At 33.8% G+C, this 21,903-nt stretch overlaps 2 protein-coding genes across 2 annotated transcripts in view; one reads left to right on the plus strand and one right to left on the minus strand.

Moving 5' to 3' along the window:
• Window positions 1-6,183, plus strand: part of LOC132554561 (coiled-coil domain-containing protein 33-like) — a 44,867-nt gene extending 38,684 nt beyond the window's left edge. The window contains exons 18-23 of the mRNA XM_060218885.1: window positions 293-381; window positions 1,655-1,844; window positions 3,534-3,610; window positions 3,851-3,955; window positions 4,371-4,499; window positions 6,109-6,183. Coding sequence (XP_060074868.1) covers window positions 293-381; window positions 1,655-1,844; window positions 3,534-3,610; window positions 3,851-3,955; window positions 4,371-4,499; window positions 6,109-6,183 — 665 coding nt within the window. The remainder of the gene's footprint in view (window positions 1-292; window positions 382-1,654; window positions 1,845-3,533; window positions 3,611-3,850; window positions 3,956-4,370; window positions 4,500-6,108) is intronic.
• A 2,587-nt stretch (window positions 6,184-8,770) lies between these two features.
• Window positions 8,771-21,641, minus strand: LOC132554514 (tether containing UBX domain for GLUT4-like). Its single transcript, XM_060218830.1, has 18 exons — window positions 21,543-21,641; window positions 20,733-20,791; window positions 20,165-20,386; window positions 19,663-19,744; window positions 19,389-19,462; window positions 18,269-18,884; window positions 17,872-17,955; window positions 17,644-17,690; window positions 16,348-16,372; window positions 15,716-15,788; window positions 15,105-15,177; window positions 14,550-14,692; window positions 13,822-13,884; window positions 13,464-13,516; window positions 12,289-12,340; window positions 11,746-11,818; window positions 10,722-10,897; window positions 8,771-9,945 (listed from the first exon to the last, which is right to left on the minus strand). The coding sequence occupies exons 1-18, from the start codon at window positions 21,618-21,620 to the stop codon at window positions 9,935-9,937; spliced, it is 2,004 nt and encodes a 667-aa protein (XP_060074813.1). The 5' UTR covers window positions 21,621-21,641; the 3' UTR covers window positions 8,771-9,934.
• Between the last annotated feature and the right edge of the window lie 262 nt (window positions 21,642-21,903).

Genomic DNA, 21,903 nt, shown 5'->3' on the forward strand with positions numbered 1-21,903 from the left:
ATATCTCTGGGACGAAATACAGACATCTGTTCTTGGTTAGAACAATCTTAGTCTCAGAATGATATTTGCAAAATTGCCGACTCGTCAGAATTTATATTATCTGAAGATCACAACCTAAATCAAAACAGAACATGATACAAAAGAAGACCAATTGAAAATGAGTCCTTTTCATACTTTTAACTAAAGACAATTTTTGCTAACTTTAGATGTCAACAGTGACTCAAAGGCTGGTAATATTCAAGGATGAAAAGTTGCTATACATTGTATAATATTTCATAAATTTCATTTTCAGCTGCTTTGAAGCAGACACTGCAGTCACAAACCAACGACTTGAACACGTATAAAGACAAAGTACAGAAAGTCCAGAACGAATTAATCGCGGTAAGTTTGTTGAAGTTCAGAAGCTAAACGTCACTTGTAGTTCACCAGGCCATTATTGTACTTCAGAGCTGTAGCCTTTCTTGTGTTAGAATCCCACTGTGATAGTATCAGTCACCGTCCTTTGTGTTAGAATCCCACTTAGATAGTATCAGTCACCGTTCATTGTGTTAGAATCCCACTGTGATAGTATCAGTCACCATTCATTGTGTTAGAATCCCACTGTGATAGTATCAGTCACCATTCATTGTGTTAGAATCCCACTGTGATAGTATCAGTCACCGTCCATTGTGTTAGAATCCCACTTAGATAGTATCAGTCACCGTTCATTGTGTTAGAATCCCACTTAGATAGTATCAGTCACCGTTCATTGTGTTAGAATCCCACTTAGATAGTATCAGTCACCGTTCATTGTGTTAGAATCCCACTTAGATAGTATCAGTCACCGTTCATTGTGTTAGAATCCCACTTAGATAGTATCAGTCACCGTTCATTGTGTTAGAATCCCACTTAGATAGTATCAGTCACCGTTCATTGTGTTAGAATCCCACTTAGATAGTATCAGTCACCGTTCATTGTGTTAGAATCCCACTTAGATGGTATCAGTCACCGTTCATTGTGTTAGAATCCCACTTAGATAGTATCAGTCACCGTTCATTGTGTTAGAATCCCACTTAGATAGTATCAGTCACTGTTCATTGTGTTAGAATCCCACTTAGATAGTATCAGTCACCGTCCATTGTGTTAGAATCCCACTTAGATAGTATCAGTCACTGTTCATTGTGTTAGAATGCCACTTAGATAGTATCAGTCACCGTCCATTGTGTTAGAATCCCACTTAGATAGTATCAGTCACCGTTCATTGTGTTAGAATCCCACTTAGATAGTATCAGTCACTGTTCATTGTGTTAGAATCCCACGGTCTTACCTTAACTGTGTGTACTGTTAGTCTCGCCCTAAAAACTAATGTTAAGATTCTCATGCCTTTGTTTAATTGGTGTATTCCTGTGTGATAATGGCCATCTTCTTAAAAATATCAATACATGTACCATGTATGATGAAACCTCTTTCTACAGTCATTTATTATGGTAGTCAAAATAAAGAGTATTGATGAGATTATGTACAGCAATCCAAACAGTTAAAATGAAATGAAACTAGACGGAGGTAATTCTTCGAAGTATTCATTGTCAGTATGTGTGAAAAAAAAGTTTAATTACACTGAACTGGTTGAAAAATTTACGGAAGATTTTTGAATTATATATTTCTTTAAATGCAGAAAAACGATGAAGAGAAGAAATTACTAAAGCTGAATCAGTCTCAGTCTGGACAAAGTGCAGTGATACAGAGACTAGAGGAGAGAATCAGAAAGTACAAAAAAATGGAGGAGGCTTGTAAAAAACAGGAAGTTGTGATAGAAAAGATGGAGAGACTGCTGGAGAAACAAAATAAGGACAAGTCAAAGAAAGGTCAGTGTATAGGACAGGACAGCTAAGTCAGTTTATAGGACAGGTTAACAATGTCAGGTAATAGGACAGGTCAACCAGGTCAGTTAATAGGACAGGTCCACCAAGTCTGTGTATAGGACAGGTCAACCTAGTCAGTGTATAGGACAGGTCAATCAGGTCAGGTAATAGGACAGGTCAACCAATTCAGTGTATAGGACAGATCAACCAAGTCAGTGTATAGGACAGGTCAATCAGGTCAGGTAATAGGGCAGGTCAACCTAGTCAGTTTATAGGACAGATCAACAATGTCAGGTAATAGGACAGGTCAACCTAGTCAGTGTATAGGACAGGTCAACTAGGTCAGGTAATAGGACAGATCAACCTAGTCAGTGTATAGGACAGGTCAACCTAGTCAGTGTATAGGACAGGTCAATCAGGTCAGGTAATAGGACAGGTCAACCTAGTCAGTGTATAGGACAAGTCAATCAGGTCAGGTAATAGGACAGGTCAACCTAGTCAGTTTATAGGACAGATCAACCAAGTCAGTAAGTAGGACAGGTCAACTAGTTCAGTTTATAGGACAGGTAAACTAGGTCAGGTAATGGGACAGGTCAACCTAGTCGGTGTATAGGATAGGTCAACTAGGTCAGTTTATGAGACAGGTAAACAAGGTCAGGTAATAGGTTAGGTCAACCTAGTCAGTGTATAGGACAGGTCAACAAGGTCTGATAAAAGGACAGTTTAACCAGGTCAGTTTCTAAGGCAGGTTAACAAGGTCAGTATATAGGGCAGGTGGAAAAAGTTAGTATAGAGGGCAGGTCAACCAGGTCAGTTTACAGGATATGTCAATTAGGTCAGTATATAGGGCAGGTTAACAAGGACAGCTTATGGAACAGGTCAACCATGTCATTATATGTATAGGCTAGGTTACATAAAGGTCAATACATGTGTATAAGACAGGTCACACATAGGTCAGTACATGTGTATAAGACAGGTCACACATAGGTCAGTACATGTGTATAAGACAGGTCACACATAGGTCAGTACATGTGCATAAGACAGGTCACACATAGGTCAGTACATGTGTATCAGACAAGTTACACATAGGTCAATACATGTGTATAAGACAGGTCACACATAGGTCAGTACATGTGTATAAGACAGGTCACACATAGGTCAGTACATGTGTATAAGACAGGTCACAAATAGGTCAGTACATGTGTATAAGACAGGTCACACATAGGTCAGTACATGTGTATAAGACAGGTCACACATAGGTCAATACATGTGTATAAGACAGGTCACAAATAGGTCAGTACATGTGTATAAACAGGTCACACATAGGTCAGTACATGTGTATAAGACAGGTCACACATAGGTCAGTACATGTGTATAAGACAGGTCACACATAGGTCAGTACATGTGTATAAGACAGGTCACACATAGGTCAGTACATGTGTATAAGACAGGTCACACATAGGGCAGTACATGTGTATAAGACAGGTCACACATAGGTCAGTACATGTGTATAAGACAGGTCACACATAGGTCAGTACATGGGACAGATTTATGATGATAATCATTATATACTGTACAGGTCTAGAGAGGCAAAACAGTGGATAACCATTCGGATAATATAATTTAATAAAATCAAATGGAATTTTGACCTGCTTTTATATCAATGATTATCACTTATTTGTTTGCTTTAAGGTGACAAATCATCTGAGGCAAACGAGGCTTTACTGGAGGAAAACAAGCGCTTGCGTTCACAAATGGACGAACTCAGGGTAGGTTTGTTTTTATATGCTATAGTTACAGATACCTGGTAGTGTAAAAAACTATAATCAGACAACCAATTCATGCATAAACATCTTGTTTACTGAAAATAACAAAGTCTTGGATTCTGACCCCGGAAAGAAGTCAGATAATACGATAAAAGTGATTTAATTGTTATAATCTGATTACAACTCACCACATCTACCCAAGAAAATATATTTGGTCTAATTGTTGACTGTTTTACCATATAGGAGCAGCTAAGGACGGGGGCGCAAGCTGGAGATGAGAAGGAAAAGTTTGCTATGTACCAGGCACTAGAGCGAGCAGACGCACGAGTGCTGGCCCTTGAGAAACAGGTAAAAAACGTGTCTTTTACTTGATACAAGTGTCTGAATGTTGAAAATGAGCAAAACATTTATAAAAATAAGATACTGCAAATCACATAGATTTCACGAATACTGTATTTTGCTAACTTACCTTTTCATATGTATTCACGAATACATGATTTCACTAACTCTTGACTAGAAATACTTTAAAATTCACGAATGACGAGCTTATGGAAACCTGCATTATTCAAGTCTCCGATAATGGTAACCACATCAACATGAATGTCATCCATAGTTATTTTCATACAAATAATTGCAAAGGATTTGAATTTGATTATCTTTGCATGCAAATGCGAAAATAAATCCCACACTAAATGTAAGTCATTTTCAAAGTTGTCTATCCTCAAACTATTTTTTAAGGTTTTGTTTTCCTGTGTGATTGTAGCTTGCTGAAAATTCACGGCAGTGGGGAAAGGAACGAGCTGATATGCAGATCCGACTCAATGAAGCAGAACATGGATTTGGTCGTTCACAGGGCATGGTTCTGCATGACTACCCAACTGCAAGCTCCTATGTAAGTGTTTTCATAAATAAAATTCCTTAGTGAATGTTTATGTAAACATCATTTTTATCACAGTTCAAGAGTCTAGATAAACATATGTTACATTTTGAATGCATTTTATTCTGTATTTAGCTGGTTTCATACCAAATCCAGATTTCAGAATCAAATTGCAGAGATCTTGAATCCTTGTAAAAACTGCAAAGAATTTCAGTGTTTATGAGAATTGTGATTTTCTAATTTCATCAAGATTGAAATGTGCTAATTATACTAACATATATCAGCTTCAATTTTCTTTTAAGGTAGATATCACAATACATATAGATGATCAATTATACCATTTAAAACTTTGAAAAGTCAATACATTTTGTATTTTTTTTCTCATAATTTATTCTGTAAGGATTTGAAAGGACATGGAAGGACGTATTTCGTCATATAGGTAACCAGTTTTAAGACCTGGCAGTATTAGAATTGTGTATTGTATTTTTTAGTAGTTTTTTTGGCTAGACATCATTAAATAATTTGATTTTCTGTGATTACTTATCAGATATATCTGCACATGTACATACTATGTAGATGTTGCATTACCCATTGGCTTTGATTTCCCTAGTTGTCTAGAAAACGTAAATATACATTCACCAGAAGTGCTACCCAGTGCACCTAAATCATATATATATATATATCTGTTTGATGTGGTCTATATGCAGTAGCAAAGCAGCCATTTTAACTGTAATAACTGATTATAATTTATACTCTACGGAGTGACTTTACAGCAATAATATCTATTGTCCGTGCTTCACGACTTTCATTCCAGCAAGTATTAGGAAATCTCTTATAATCTAAGAAACAGTGAAAAGTTTTTTTTTTATATTAATATTATAACAATTTCTCACAATATGGACCTTATTTAGCCCGTATTTAATTCAAGTTGAAAATTTGATGCAAGACCTTGTTGGATGAAATCAATGATACCTATTCAAAATTGAATAATTTATGTTGTCATGAAAGTTTCATGTCACTTACTAATGTGGTTTTACTTTCAACCTTCAAAGCATGGTTGAATTCATATATATATATATTAAAAATGTACAATTCAGACATTTACATTTTCTGTTACTAACAAAAAACTGTCATATCACTGTCATTTGATGGAAGTTTTGATTTGTCTGTAAAGAATACTGTATTCCTCCTGTCATATGTACAGGGGCCTACTTATCATATCACCTCTGACTCTAAGTCAGAGGATGGGCTTATTACAAGACAAGTCTTCTGAATGGCTAAAGATATGGGTGGGCTTATCACATATATGGGCTTATTGGCATATCAAAGTACCATAATCCTGCATGAGTACAAGTGGGCTTATTAACAGACATGAGCTTAATTAATGCTGGGTTAATAAGGTTTGTGAAAGATAATATCCACCATTATTACAGTTGTAGTATACAAGTGTACATAATTAGATCTGTGTAAATATTAATGATGTTTTTGCTACTAATAAGTTTTAACTATCATGCATGCTCTATTTTTAAGTTTGATTATTTTCCTAATAATTACTGTACCAGTAAAGTAATAGATTTTGTGTTAAATTATTTCATTCACAGGATTTTTTTTGTTTCATTTCCAGGAACCTGTTGGTCGCTCTTACCCAAGTAGATACACACCCAAGCAAAGACTGTCCCCAATGCCACTCTACAGGTGAAACAACACACAGAAATCTCCATTCTTTGAATTCTGACTCATTGGTAGCTGATGTGGAGATTACTTCAGCTCTGGCTCATGTCACCCGCATGAACTATCCTAGATATCAGACGGCAGTAGCCCCAAGCATGATACAACATGTTGCAAATCATGTTACTTGTTACCGTGACAAAACAGGACAGTACAAGTACCGTCGTAGAATTACTAGTGGAGGTCTGAGCCCATGAGAATCATATACAGATGTTTTCACTGTGTCTAAATATTTGGATGGATTTGAGGACATTTTGACTTCTGTTTTATTGGACATCAGTAATCAGGGATAGCCAAGAACAATATAACCTTATAGTGTGGTATCTGATGAATCTTTTCAAAGAAATCTAAAGATGTGTGTTTTTTTTCTGGTTTAATTTCTGTTCTATACTTGTCAGATAAAAAACACATTGAAATACGATCTAGGTTGATTAAGATTTATCATTTTGCATTCAACTTGAAAAAAAAAAAATTCTTTTAAACTTTTTACAAATACAATTGCTCATTGCAAAGCTGAGAAACTTGGATAAAAAGATGGATAACTCCAGCGTTCAGACAATATTTAATACAAAAACAATAGAGAATATTGTTCTTACAAAGTGTTCATGAAAAGTTAATGAATTAATCACTATCCATATTTAAAGCTGTATTTTATTAATGTTTTATAATGATCTCATGTGGAAGAGACATTGTAATGACATCTCAGGAAGTATCTTCTTTACCACAAATTTGTACCGTATTGGGAATAACTTCCATAGGAAATACCATTATAACAAAATCTGTCTTGATGTTGTGTGAAAGCGTGCGAGTTATTGTTTTTTAAATTCATTTGTACTTTATCTATACAGGGTATGGTGCATCAAGGATGCATCACCTATAATCAGTCAATCCCAATTCGTTAGTCATTCACCCAGTAAACTTTGTATGGGTTCTGCTGTAGTAATTTGACGTAATGAACATTCTGTTTTAAATTACTGCATATTTTTCGAGAATCAGGATACCAGAAAATAAAAGAAATAGGATTTATAGAGCAAAACATGCAAAGTATGGAAACTGGTTATATTTAGTTTACAAAAAATATTAAAGCAATATTTTCTAGATTAATTGATGTCCATTGTGCGTTTATTAATCAGAACATTGTCAGATAATGACTGTGTTTTTTTTTTTTTTTTTAAATTTCATACAATTTCTTCCATTACAATATACATATATATGTCAACATTTTTGCTTTGATGAATTGAATCTTGCTTGGTGCTTTATATGTTCATATATAAAAAAAAAATCATGTCCATATAAATTATCTTAATACTATTTGTATGTCTCTGTATCTGTACTTATCCTTCAGTAAGTCTGAAAGGGTTTGTTAATGACTAAGGGTATGCTTATAACAGGACAATAAAATTGCATTTTTTAAAGCATTTTAACTAAACAGTAGATATAGAAAGGACAGGCGTGGGCTTATCAATGGATAAGTACAGAAACTTTCATTATCAGTTGTAATAACACTAGCAATCTATGCTTCGTATTGTTTCTACTTCAGATATCCGTCCATTTTTTAATTAATTTTTTTTTAGTCATTCATGTTCATAATGAAAACCAAAATCATTGTCCGTCCTACATATAATCATAAATTTTGTCTCTGATGTCTGTTTTCTTGATGGCTTTTTGTTTCCACTATTAAAAATTTAATACGTATTATCAGAAATATTTCAGTAAGTATCATAGTAAGTTTCCTACATCTGTTCATTAAATTTGATATAACTGATAGGCTAGGATACCAGGGTATTTGCTATAGGTTAACTACTATAATTGAAGTCCAATATATATTGTATACCTAGTTTTATTGATGGGCTTTAATGAATTATAGATATGATAAGATTGCACGTTAAGTCTGTAGAACCTTCTGATACAATTTGTGTATAGTTACTTCATCTAATCTTTTTCTTTAATGTTCCATTGTTAGAGTTAAAGTCAAATTTGGAAGTTAAGATATCTTAATATACAATACAATTTATTTTGAAATCAGATTTGATAAAATTTATCAATCTTGTGAAAAGTTTACAGTTGTATAAAAAAATAGTAAGTTGGAACATCATTTGTAAGTAAAATATTTGATATAAACAAAAACAACCATTTTCCAAGCTTGTCTTTTCATAATATACCTGTATTGCTCTCACTTAACAGTGATGTTTCCAAATAGAGGAACAGTTCAATTGTGATAATGGTTGGTGGGGTCAAAGTTTAATGCTAATTACAGTACCTGTCAATGAGCACACAATGTATCATTCTTAATTTCCCGTGCCAGATAATGTTACTTAGTATTTGTGTATCGTATATTGTGAAGTGTTTATTTTCAAAACAATTCATTTAATGTTCTGTGATATCTGTATGAAGTGAATGTGATATTTTGTGATTTTTGTACATACCATGTATTGAAATATTTCATTCTTGTTTATTTATGATGTTAATGATTAAAGATATAAAACAGAATCCATTTTTCTCCAATTATGTGTGAATTATCTACTACTACCTACTCAAGAAAACTTTGAAAAATAATATTTAACAAGTAACGTCTTTATTAGATAAAGTAGGAGCACTTTGACATGATAGTTACAACGTACAATTTATGATAATACATACACATGTATATTGCATCAAAAAGCATACCAACCATGGTATACAGTGCAATGATACCACAAGTTCTCTCGACAAGTAAACTCCAATATGGCCATTATCTTTCAAATTGTTCGACAGAAAATGTCAGCACAGTCACTAGTTAATATCAACTTCTTTGTAAAGTCATTCCATGTGATACAGCCTGTGACTACATTGAACCGATGAGGATCACAAAACTTTTTTACCATAACCACTGTTCTTCTCAGTAAACAGCACAAAGGTTCTGACTTCTGACCGGTATATATCACACGATATTGTGAATACTCCAGTTTGGATTCTAGCTGTCAGGGTATATTAGTTTTAAATCGTTCTTTTTTTTTTTCAAATTCTGTGTACCTGTAGTTTTACATTATACATATGTTCAAACTCTTGCTAGGAAGACTGTTTTTTATCAGCTGTGGCAGTTGAAATAGTACATCAATGAACAGAAAATGTGCTCTCCGTTACCAACTCAATGTGACAAGCGACTTTAAAGTTGGTTACACCGGTAATTCGTTAAGAATCAACAACAGTCAACAGATTTCATACAGCTGACCCTGATAATACTTTACAAGTTCAGGATTATTACACTTATTTATCTTTTATCTATATCTCAAAAATCAAAAGAAATAAACAAATGAAAGAGTATATTCTTTAGCACTAGATCTTATTCAAAAAACAAACAAAAAAGAATGCTGACTATTTCAACTACATATATTACCATCTATTGATCAGTCAGGCATTTCAATCGTTAATTTTCATTCATGTATATATTATTTTTTTTTGGCATTTGACCAACAGACTTGATCAAATACAACCCCTTTAAGTTTATAAATCAAAGATGTGAAAACACAATGTGATATCAGCTTACCACACTATGATGAGACATGACTTGTCTTAGAAAACAAGAATTCATAAATATCCATCCTGTACCAAAGAAAGATTTCCCAAATTCTCAGACAACGCTCTTCTGTTTCGTCCAGTTCAGCAATGTCACTCCATGTTTTCAAAGATATTCCCACGTAATAGATGATTTCAAACTTAAAAACCTGGAGACAGTACAGCAATTACTTCTTGCCTGTGAAATAAATAAAATTATTAAATTAGAAAAAATATCAATTCCATTACTACTACCCATCACCTATTTCCAAACATACAATAATGAAAATTATGACATCTGAATTAACTTATCTCAATGTGGTTATTCTATAGTCTAAAAGAAAAGAGAAAGAGGCAGTTTGTTTAGGATCAAGAAATTCTACGCTTGATGACTATTTATATAGTACAGTGAAACCTGCTTAACATCATGTACTATTTGTCAGGGAGAAATGTGATTTTATCAAAACATGACATTAATAGTTGACACATTTTCCCTGGTGTCTTAACACAGAAGTTGATTTTCAGATTTGCAAAATTGATTTGTTTCTAACAGAAATTTTTTGAAGACAAATTTGAAATTTGATTTGTTTTACCCTAAGAACAGTGATTTTCCTCGACTTTTGTACTATATAAGTGATTCTCTTTAAAGTTTCTGCTTTCCAACATTTACTTCACATGTGAGGTGGGAATTTTACTTGAAAAGATACAATGAAACAATGCCTATCTAAACATTTTATTTGGAAAAATAATAGTTATCACAAGGTTTAAAACACTGAAAAATACCTGAAAGCCGAAAGTATCCATTAATTACAGTCAAAGGTTTGTATAACGTATTGTATAAGGTACCCGTTCACCATTTACAAATCTTACGACTTGTCAAGATTCATTCAAGTTGTTATTCCAATCAATTACAGTAAACTCTCTCCCAAAATTCATTTCATTACAAGACAATCTTTATCATGTATTTGTCCTTACCTGCTTTGAACCATTTGGGGACACCTGGCTCTTTACCAGTGGATGGCTGTGTGGTCTGTTTGGGGCGTGGCCGATCCTGTGCTGCCCCCGCTGAGGCCCCACCTGATGTTCCTGCGGAGGCCCTACTTGGACCACTAACTGGAGCCAATGCCTGTGACTCTGCACTAATGGGAAGGCTTTAACACAAAAACAAGTGAGATATATTAACTGACTGACGATCAAATTTTGTTTTGCCTCTGTCAAGTGGTTATCATCACCACTGATAAATACTAGTGCACTGTATATATCATTTTCTAAGATTAAGACATACTTATGTGTGAAAAGTATTTCACACTTTCTAAGATTAAAACGTACTTATGAGTGAAAAGCATTTTACATTTTCTAGGATTAAGAGATTCTTATGAGTGAAAATATTTAACTAACATAAAAAAAATTTCATCTTCAGAAAGTATAAGAAATCAACAACACTGATTACAATATCGCTCTACAGTTTTCCAAAGATCAAAATCTGATTGACCTATTTTTGGTACAAGAAAACAAACACAGATGCTAACATTACGAAAGAAAAAAAGCTATTCTTAAAGTCTGATCAAAGCCTGATCAGAGAGTTCCAAATGCTTCTTCTGAAGAAAACACAGTACATTTTTTTCACCAGTCTGTCCTTTTTGTCATTTTTCTCCAGAAGATTGGATGGAGTTGAACTAGCAAATAATATATTTGAAAATGTGTTACACCATAAACTTTTAGCTCCTGACTTTTCAATGATGAAATAAGGCTTGCATTCAATTAATTTTTCTGGATTTGACACTAAATTTGTGTGAGGTAAAATAAACCATTGAATGGACAGATAAAATTATGTCATGAACCCCCGGGTAAAAGCACATTTCTTTATGGTGTACACAAAATTTATGATAACTATTGCATGAGGAAAATTGGTTTTACATGAAAAATCTCAGATTTAAGACAAATGAAGCTGAGTATCAAATATTGATACTGAAAATGATTGAATAGTGTCGATCGATACCATGTATTTAATTTCTCATCAGCTGCTTTCCTGGATTCCATTCCCTCCATTAGCTTAGCAGATAAATAGTGTTCTACAAACAAACACAGAAACATGTATCAGTTCTATTTTCATCAAAAAATAATACATTATGAGCGACTTGTGACATCTGTTTTTTAGAGACATTGGCGTTAGACATATCAATTTGATAAGCTTTCAGTATGTACAGAAACAACTATGATCTCTTAATATGGCAGTAGGTATAACTACTTATCTTACTTAACTCTAGTATAGAATGTTTAAATTTAATCTTAATGACATATGCTTCCTGGCTGATATTCAACTCCTTTATAAAAGACTTCCAAAAACAGCACAGCTTCAAATTAATGATAGTGTGTTGTAGTCATTCCTGGGGTTCACATATAACACTTCTACCCCAGAAAGAACAAAGATATACAATTCAATTCAAAACACCCTGTTTACATCATTTTATTTACCAGGCAGCACTACAAGTAAACATTCATTTAATGTTATGTAAAAACAAAATATATCATTATTACATACCTTTTGGGACTTCAGATCCAAAATAAATTAAGGTGGCTGGCACCAGATTAGCCTGAAACATTTTATAAATCGGTTTAACACTTTACAAGTACAGTATCAGATCATTTAAAACAGGACAGCTACATGAATAATGTAACGGGGCTCCATATTGTTGAGAATGTCCCCAACAAAATCAAATTCACTCACAATTTTACGTTTTTCCAAGATGGTGGCCGTAAAGCGCGCCCGAGAGGGAGCCCCTCCTCACAAGAAAATGTGAAAATATGCTGAGACGGCAGTGTTCAGAAATGTAAAAAGTATTTACACGAACAGTGAGAACCAACAAGTAAACCCTAGAGAGCCTCTGGGGGTGTGAAACAAATAATGAAAGTATAAAAGGCGATATAAAGTCAGAGGAACTCAGTTCCCTCTGTACTATTTGCTAACAAAACACGCAATGACTGCTAACGATGCACACGCATCTCATGGGATCCCGGATGTACCATCCAGGAGTGAATGACAGAATTTAAAACAGGACAGCTACATGAATAATACTGAAGCTTCATTTTGACAAATTTAGCAATGAATAATTATTTCTTTAGTCTTCTCTTGCATTCAAATATTATCTAAATGATTTCAAACACTATTCTTTGAAACATTAATTTATCAATCATTTGAAATTATCCCCAATCTTTACACAATAATCAAAATTTGACAAAAGATGGGGAAGACAGACCAAAAAATTCTATTCCTAGTAGCAGTGGCCCCGACCTTGTACTCTGGATTCTGATACCATGTATAGATGTACGTGTTTACAGTGTTTGGTTACCGGTGCCTAATGAACGATGGGTAAAGTATTACGAGAAATCAAACATTTTTTTTACCATATTGATGATGTATATGTTGACATGTTATTCATAAACAGTCCACCAACAAGTACAGCATCCTGTACAAATGAAGGTCACTCAAATGCCTGAATGAGACATGCATCCAAATGGTTTCATTTGTTTACTTGCTCGGTTCATAGCTATCGAGACCAACCCCAGCCCCTACCACACTCTCGATGTTGTTATAAAAGACAATCCTACAATCATCTAGTAGCTATCATGACCCCTCCCCCCACCACACTCTCAATATTGTTATAAACACAATCCTGTAATCATCTTGTTTCCATATAAAATATCCTGTAAACTCACCAGTATAAGGGTTTTAGCCTGATCTTTCAGAACGCACTTTGGTGGTGAAGTATCTGTAAAAGATGAATCACATTTGATGAAAAAGGTGAGATGTTGATTTTCCAAAGGTCAAAGTTCTGACGAAATTTGTCTTATTAAACATGTTATTTTTTGTTTTTTGTCAGACAAAAATTTAATTCATTTAAATAACAATACAACTGTTTTCCATGTTAACATGATATAATATTTTGTAAAAGTAGAATATCATTGTTGTAATTCTATGTTGATAAATGACAGTGTATTATTTTACTTAATGTATACATCTGTATAAGAAAACTTATTAAATACCCCTGTTACCAGAAACTAGAAACTAACTTACACAAATAAAAAGGTGTCTTCTGATCTTCAAGTAGGCTTTTTACAAACTTGTGTATTTGAAACACTGAAATACCAAAGTAATATTAATTAGGACTAGTAATTCAAAGTCCCTCACCTCCATACAATTTACATTATAAAAGATTATCAAGGGCTGTAACTCTACATAAAGTTGAGTAGGACTTGATTTCAATACCAGGAGATAGTTACATAGAAATTTTGTAAGTGGTACAGGCCAAAGTATATTGGGTGGTTGGGTGGCGCAGTGGTAACGCACTCGCCTTTCACCTAGCCCGGGTACTCCGGTTTCCTCCCACAATAAGACCCCTCGCGCGCTTACATCCGGGCCAACAAGAGTGATTAGTATAAGTTGACATAACTTGTTTCGCAATTGTTGTAAAATAAATAAAGTTTATATTTAAAGTATATTTAGGGGTAGGGGATAGGGGTGCGGGTGGAGATGGCAGTGAAGTGAAGATGAGGGGTTATCCATATGTACTATGTCACAGACTAACTGACATATCAACATCTATATAACAAAGGCTTACAACATCATCACTAGTGTTTCAACACTGTTACAGGTGGTGTTATATGTAGGTTTCAATACAGGAGATCTTACAAGAAACATAATATAACTTTACAATTACAGATAATCTTCTTCTTTGAAACAACTAAGATACACTTAACCTATATACAACATTATTGACCAGATGATAATTACCAACTACTTACCTGTCTCCTTTGGCCTGAACAGTCCCTGTACAACAAGTTTGTCTGGGAACTGAACTCGTATGACGACTTTCTGATATTTACTGTATTTTTCTTCCTGTTTCAGTTCACGCATAGATTGTGTCATCAACATCTGATCACTCTCACTGAAAAAATATTTAGTCTCCACTGTTTTTGTTTATAACTTCATCTGTTGGTACTTCTGTATCTTTTTTTTTTATTTCTTTCCAGGAAAAATAATATTTACATTTTGCTTCCATATGAGGTCACATTTATTTGTAATCACACACAGCCTATAAAACTGTATAACATTCATAGAATCATTCACTTCTTTGAGGGCAAGACAGAGCTATCTCAACCAGAGGTAAAAGATTATTAAGTGCACAATCATGACATCATTTGATTTTTACTATGACATTATACAGTTGTAATGTGAAGGAACTTCAAACCTAGAGTATGACAAGGAAATCTGACACAAGTAAAAGCATGGATGCACATCTCCAGGGTATGAGAAACAAGTACCTTAATGATTCACTGATGTGGTTTTAAGAGACTTACGTTTGCTTCTGCAAGTCAGTCATCATTTTCCTTAAATCTTTTTCAGTAACTTCAAAGAATTCATCTGATATTTCTAAAATAAAAAAAAAAAAACAGATAAAACACAGTGCTGGAAATTATTTATACACCTTAGCAATACTATTTCATATTTCTAATGCTATGTTGCAAAAAAATATATATATTTTTGAGAGAAAGATATAAATTGACAGGACTAAAAGGTGTCCATCAACAGATCAGAGACAGTTTATCTTAATGTTTTGCTGGTCTCAAGTTTCCACCATAATATATCAAGGCATTTATAAATCTAGAAAATGTGTTCAAAATACTAATGTTCCCTGCTCCTATGTGTACCAGGTATATGTATCATTAGTCAGTGAATTAGTAGAAGTTGTCAAATGTGACCTTTGACCATTTAACCTTACCACTGACCACCATGTATTTATTTCCAATGTAACAAAGGTCACGATTTATTTCAAATGCCTCTCCTGAGCAGTATATTACACAGCTAGTATTTGCCATGGTTACATTTGGTTATTGATTACCAGGTAAGTAAACACGAAGGTAACTCCCTATACCATAAATGATATTGTTTTGTAATTAGACCAAAATACCTTGAGAGGACTGCATCCCTGGGGAGCGGATTGGTTCCTCAGCATTGAACAGCACTGTTTCCCTGTCACAGGGCTGAATATATATATTGACACATAAATACAAAAGTCAACAAGTGAAACATTTCTATGGAGTGATACTCTGAATAATTAAACACTTTAAAGACTGTACAAAAGACACACAAGTGAACAGAACTTTTCAATACAGAATAAGATACAATAGAGCCCAACGATGAATGAAACTCCTAACGACTCATTAGTGATGCTAACAGCCAAAATTTGGAGGCCTAGGAGGTGACTGTGAAAAATCCAAAGTGATTGAAAGAAAAGTCAAAATCTAGACATGGTGATGCACTAAACCCATACCGGTAATTAAAATAAATTTCATCTATCAGATGATTTGAGAACAACGTCAAATACGTGTGTATATTTTAAACCAAGTCACTTTTCAAATGAATTGAAGTGTGTATTCATTGTATTTCACTCAAGGTGTTAATAATGAATGTTCTCTCCTACAACTAGACTTACACCTGATGTAATCATTCCAATGCTATTTGATCAGTAGTGTTTCAGTTTTCTCATTCATATTTACCAGTGCATGTTAACATTTCTATAACTACAGAGACATGACTCACCTGAAAATCTTCTTTAGTAACAGAACTGCAAACAGAACAAAATGAAAAAAAAATTAATTAATAATAACTTTTTAATATCTTACACAATAAACAGCTGTGATTAACAACTTATGTTAACTCCAAGCAACGATAATATCTACATGTATAGCACAATTACGTATTACACAAATTAATAGAAGCACAGAAATAATATATATGTACAGTGTATACATACATATATGCAGGAAACTAGACAAGTTTGCATGTGAGAGCCCCCTCTATACAAAATTACTAAGACCATAATCTCAGAAACCTTTCAATACTAACTCATCCATGGTAGTTGCGTAAAAGATATTGGTATCAACTTTGATCAAAACCCCAAAGGAAATGAAGTGATTGATTAGGGACAGATGGGATAAGTTGGTAAGAACTTAGTTTCATTTAATGCCTATAAAGAAGAATTCCACAGTAAATGATGTAGCCTGTACATAGCCAGCAGTAGAAAAATTACAATTTTTCAACATAAGAAATGTACATGACTGTTGATATTTACTCAACACAAGGGAGTTCAGGCTGTTTCATGGATAATGTTATGTACTTATCCGAGTAGTGATTTTTAGCTCCACATGTGTGTATTGGTACATGCATTTAAAGAGCAACAAGTAGTTTTTCGATAAGGAAGAATGTCATGAAGACGAAACTTCCTTAGTCCACAGGAACTGAAGTTTTCATACACATGAAAATTTTTGCCTGGAAGATGTAGCTGATGATGACAGCTGCCCAATGAGATGATACCTATGTGTAGATGCTTCAGGCAACACAATTCAGCATGCTGTATACCGGGATATTTTTGTTCTAGGTTATTTTCGCCCTTGTACCATTACACATGAATACGACTCATGTTCATTTCACCCCTCAGGGATTATAAAAACGGGTAATATAAGATTAACATATTTTCGTCCCCATCTTAAATTTGCCTTCCCTGTTCATGGACAAAAAATGCAATAATTAAACACAGGGTTTTCCATAATTTTGTTAGTAGTAGGCTGTGTAGTGAAAGTAGGAGGCTGGTCTGCCGTGTACGTGTAGTCGTGTACAGAACATTATTACGGAACTGGATTGGTGTAGGTGACCAAATGATCAAAGTAGCCGGTCAAATTGGCCAGCAACCGGCTCTTATGGAAAACCCAGTAAACAAGGATGAAAATTTCCCGGTATACAGTACCCAGTCAACAACAACTTGTTCTGATTTCAAGGGAGCCAAGTATTGATATTGATTAAGATATGAATTGACTATCGTATAGTTTCTACACTTACCTCAGCTCATTGTGGTATAGGTCCTTTCCCTTTGTTTCTTCTGGAAACTTGAAAAAAAGTTTATAATGTTGTTTCAAAGATAAGATAGCTCTGTTAGAAAGATTACATGTGATTAAAATGCATTCAATGTTTTGATGTCAAATATACATATTGTATATACATGTACATTTTAAACCTCTAACTTGACTTTAAAGTAAGAATGTGATATTTGTAATGCAAGATACTTACTTTAAAATCCGCAAATGAAGCTGGGGCCTGTGATACCTGTTGATTGTTCCGCTTAGCATATTCTGCTGCCAGTCGTCTTGCTATCTACACAAATGACAAGAGGAAACATGACAAATTGCTGCAGTATAAGCTGCATGATGACTTTTTATCTGGATTCTGTTAACTTGCTTGCGATAACAATCATTTCTGTACCTGTGCTTGTAAACAGCCATTAAAACTTTTTTGCTGTGAATGCTACGATATGGCTGTCAAATGGTTTTTTGACAATCAGTTTGCAATCTAAATATGACATAAGAAATAACGACCACAAACACCACTTATAATTCATCATGTCTTTTCAAAAATATTTTCTTTTTTCAAATTCACTGATTTTGGTTGGGCATTGTATGGTACTCACTCTCTGTTCATCTGGAGACAAATTCTGGAAATCTTGAGGAGTGAAAATCTCTACACCAGGGATATTCATCTCTCGCAGTGAGTCAATAGCACTCTTTGATCCTGATGCACTCTGACCTCTCCTTGATGACCCAGATGAACTCTGAACTCCACTCGTTGCCATATGAACGCCACTTGCTGAACTTTGACCAACCAATACTTCTTCCTGCCTGTTGTTTTCTGTTTTACTCCTTATTCTATCATATTCTCCTCCTGTGGCTCCTAATTCAACTTCCATGGCTGATGTTTCCGTGGAAACCGATGATTTAGAAGAATTCTGTTCTATCTCCATAGGTTCAGGTGAATCCTTTGTAACACCACAAGAAGTGTCCATTTTGGATAAACTTGCCCCAGAACCACATTTACTTGTTTCTATATCTATGTTGTCCTTATTTATGTTTTGTATACCAGGATTTGAAACATTTTTTGATAGTTCTGACATGTTGCTTGCCTGTTTTTCTGGCTCTGATGCTTGTTTGCTTGTCATCTGTTCAAGTCTGGCTTTCTTTGATTTTTCTTTTTCTAACTGATTAGCAATATCTGTCATTGTGGTCTTCTCTACTGCTCTGTGTGTCAACCTTACAAAAGGAATTACAACAATGTGATGATTGATCATTATCCTTCACTTATTGCCCCCCAAAACACATATGAATATCAAATTACCGGGGTATGTAAATAAAGCCACTGTAAAATGACAGAAAAAATTGAAATATTTTACAATGACTGGATATTATCTTGCACTTTCATAATGTGACAATTTTCACTAAAAAATTCAGTTACAATCTAAAATGTATGTTTTCACTGATTTTCGTTTACATTATCAGTGGTTTTTGTTATCTTTTGTTATTTTTTTTTATTACATACAATTTTACTATTAAAAAATCATATTGCAAATAATCTCCTCTATCAACTTACATAATTGTTTATAACACTTAAGCCTCCACTAAAACACTTACCGCATGGAATAAGCAGATAGTTAATGTAATGATTTTTATCAAATGGACATACATTAAGTTTTTTATAAGCATAATTATTTTCTGATCATTGTGGGGACAGTTTTGCTGTCTAGTATTTGTATATACCTGATCACAGCATTCCCACTTGTCAGGCCAAGCTTCCTTAAATTAGTTGCAATAAGAGCCATTTCTCCTATTACCTATAAAAAATCAATGAAAGAACCAATAATTACCTACTGATTTTAACAAATATGGAAAGCTGAAAATGATAATAAAATATCTTTTATTGGTTTTTCTACCTCACTAAAATAAATATAAATCTGCTTATTATCAGGTTTATTGTAAGATGAATCAGTCAACTGTTTTGTTTTTAAGTATCAGCGCTTAACTGTGTACTGACCTCTTCTCTCATGTAGATACAAACAGGCTGGATAGGTGGGTCATGAGACATATCTACCTTGGTTAGCTCCCCTTTACAGGTACTAAAATTGACAATGTCTTGAAATAAGATGACAGCATGATATTATATTTTTTATTGGTCATATTGAGAAATTTCAGGAAAATAAACTTGTATGTTTTGTATATTTTAACCAAAAAATGGTGACATCTTTATATACATGTTCAATTCATAATTATTCCCTCAAAAAGATAAGCAGGCATACATATAACAACAACTGTCTTTTTTTTTAAGTGATTAAAACAGAAATAAAAAAAGCCATGCTAATATTATCATATATTACAACATAACAGAACTTTATTGAAAGTTTTAGAAAATTCAGCAAACAAATGAAAGTACAAAAATTCAAAACAAATTCCTGTTTTAACTTCAAATGTATTAAGGAGAGTCCAGAAATGAAAATTCTGCTCTCTATATAAACATCTGTAACAACTACTAGACATACCTATCTGGCTTCTCTTCCCAGTGGACTAGTATATCCCACAGAGATGTCTGTGGAGGAAACTTTCCTTGTAGGCGTGTTCCATTCTCCAGCTGTAGGGCAATGGTGACATCCTGGATGGCCCGACTAGTCTGCGACTTAACCAGTTCCAGTTTGGCATTATTAGCTAGGTTGGCATAGCGCATTGATAGACTCAAGTCTAGCTGTTTCTTGCTGTTACCATGACTGGAGACAAAACAAATATAAATGTCAATTATTTACTGATCATCTAGACGATAGTTTACAATATACGTATTGATGAACTAATCATATGTATCATACATTTCTGAGGGCAAATGACTGTTAAAAATTGTCAAGGTTGAACGCAAGAGTGTATTTTCCCTATACATGTAGTGTACACACAATGCTATTACTCATCAGTGTTTACTTTTTTGTCACAAAAGGCCATAACAAGAAATGTACAACTGGTTAGATAAAGTGTCATTTCTCAGTCGCATATGAGGAGGAAGAAGAAGAATTGGAAGTAAATGATATGAAAACAAAATGATACAAAAAATAAATATTCTCTTACATAAATCCATAATCATCAGGTGGCATGAATCCTTGTTTTTGACAGACATCTTCTAAAACCTGTATTAAAAAATCCAAGGATTACTTATTTGATGATATAAATTTAAACTTGCACATTGATTTCATAATCCCTTCGCATATGATTTTATAAATATTCGGTACTCCGCGGTATATCCTTCTTTAAACATCTATGATTCATATACACAGTACATAGCCATCAAATTTATATAAAGTGTATAAAAGTTCGTTAACAACAAGTGTTCTTGTTTTAGGGACTTGTTAAAATAAATACTTCCTTAAAAATAAACATTGATTTTCAGTACAATATCATGTAATTTGCTTAACATAGTGATATTATATAATTGTTTGAACTCGCAGACCAGGGCCCGTATTCATGAAACCATTCTTATGCTCAAGAATAGATTTTATGCTCAAGCAAACCTTTTTTATAATTCACCTAAATCATATAAAATAAAACAAATGCCAACTTTAAACCTTGAATATAGCTTTGATTTGAAATCCTTTAAAATTGTATTTAAATCTTCGGCAAAATCAGCTTCATTTATTAATTTTAACTTAAACAAGATATCAGATTTGAGCACAAAACTCATGCTTGAGCATGAGAACGGTTTCATGAATACGGGCCCTGGTGTTGGGTTGTCCATGCGATTGAATCAACGCAGATCTAACATGACTTGCTATTTTTCAGGTTCAGCATAGTTATTCACAAAGCGACAGATGTAAATTTGTTTTCTTCCACGACCGACAAAGTGTTAAGGTGTACATTTCACAACATTTTTCTACATGTTACCTGTAAAAGCTTCATATTAGGCGTTGTTTTCACATTTTGTCGACGTCCATTCGGACACAAAACTTGAACGGTCGCCATGCTTGTTTACAACGGAAGTGTGCCCCTTAATCATTAAAAAATGACAAAATATTATTTTAAAGTGGTCATGAATATACTTATAATGTTACTTATTGACAAAATAATTAAATACAAGAAAAATAAGGATGGCTTGGTCTAAAATTATTTTCTTATTCAATAGTTCAAATATGGAAATTAGTCATGCCGTTTACAACATCAACATTTTGTTGTGTAATGACAGAAGCAGCCGACTAAAAGCACACTGCTTTGTCAGCTGTTTATGGATAAGGATGTACGCTATTTT

The sequence above is a fragment of the Ylistrum balloti genome, unplaced genomic scaffold (genome assembly GCF_031769215.1).
Source record: "Ylistrum balloti isolate Yb309-2 unplaced genomic scaffold, AGI_CSIRO_Ybal_v1 Utg370416, whole genome shotgun sequence".
NCBI classification, from domain to species: domain Eukaryota; kingdom Metazoa; phylum Mollusca; class Bivalvia; order Pectinida; family Pectinidae; genus Ylistrum; species Ylistrum balloti.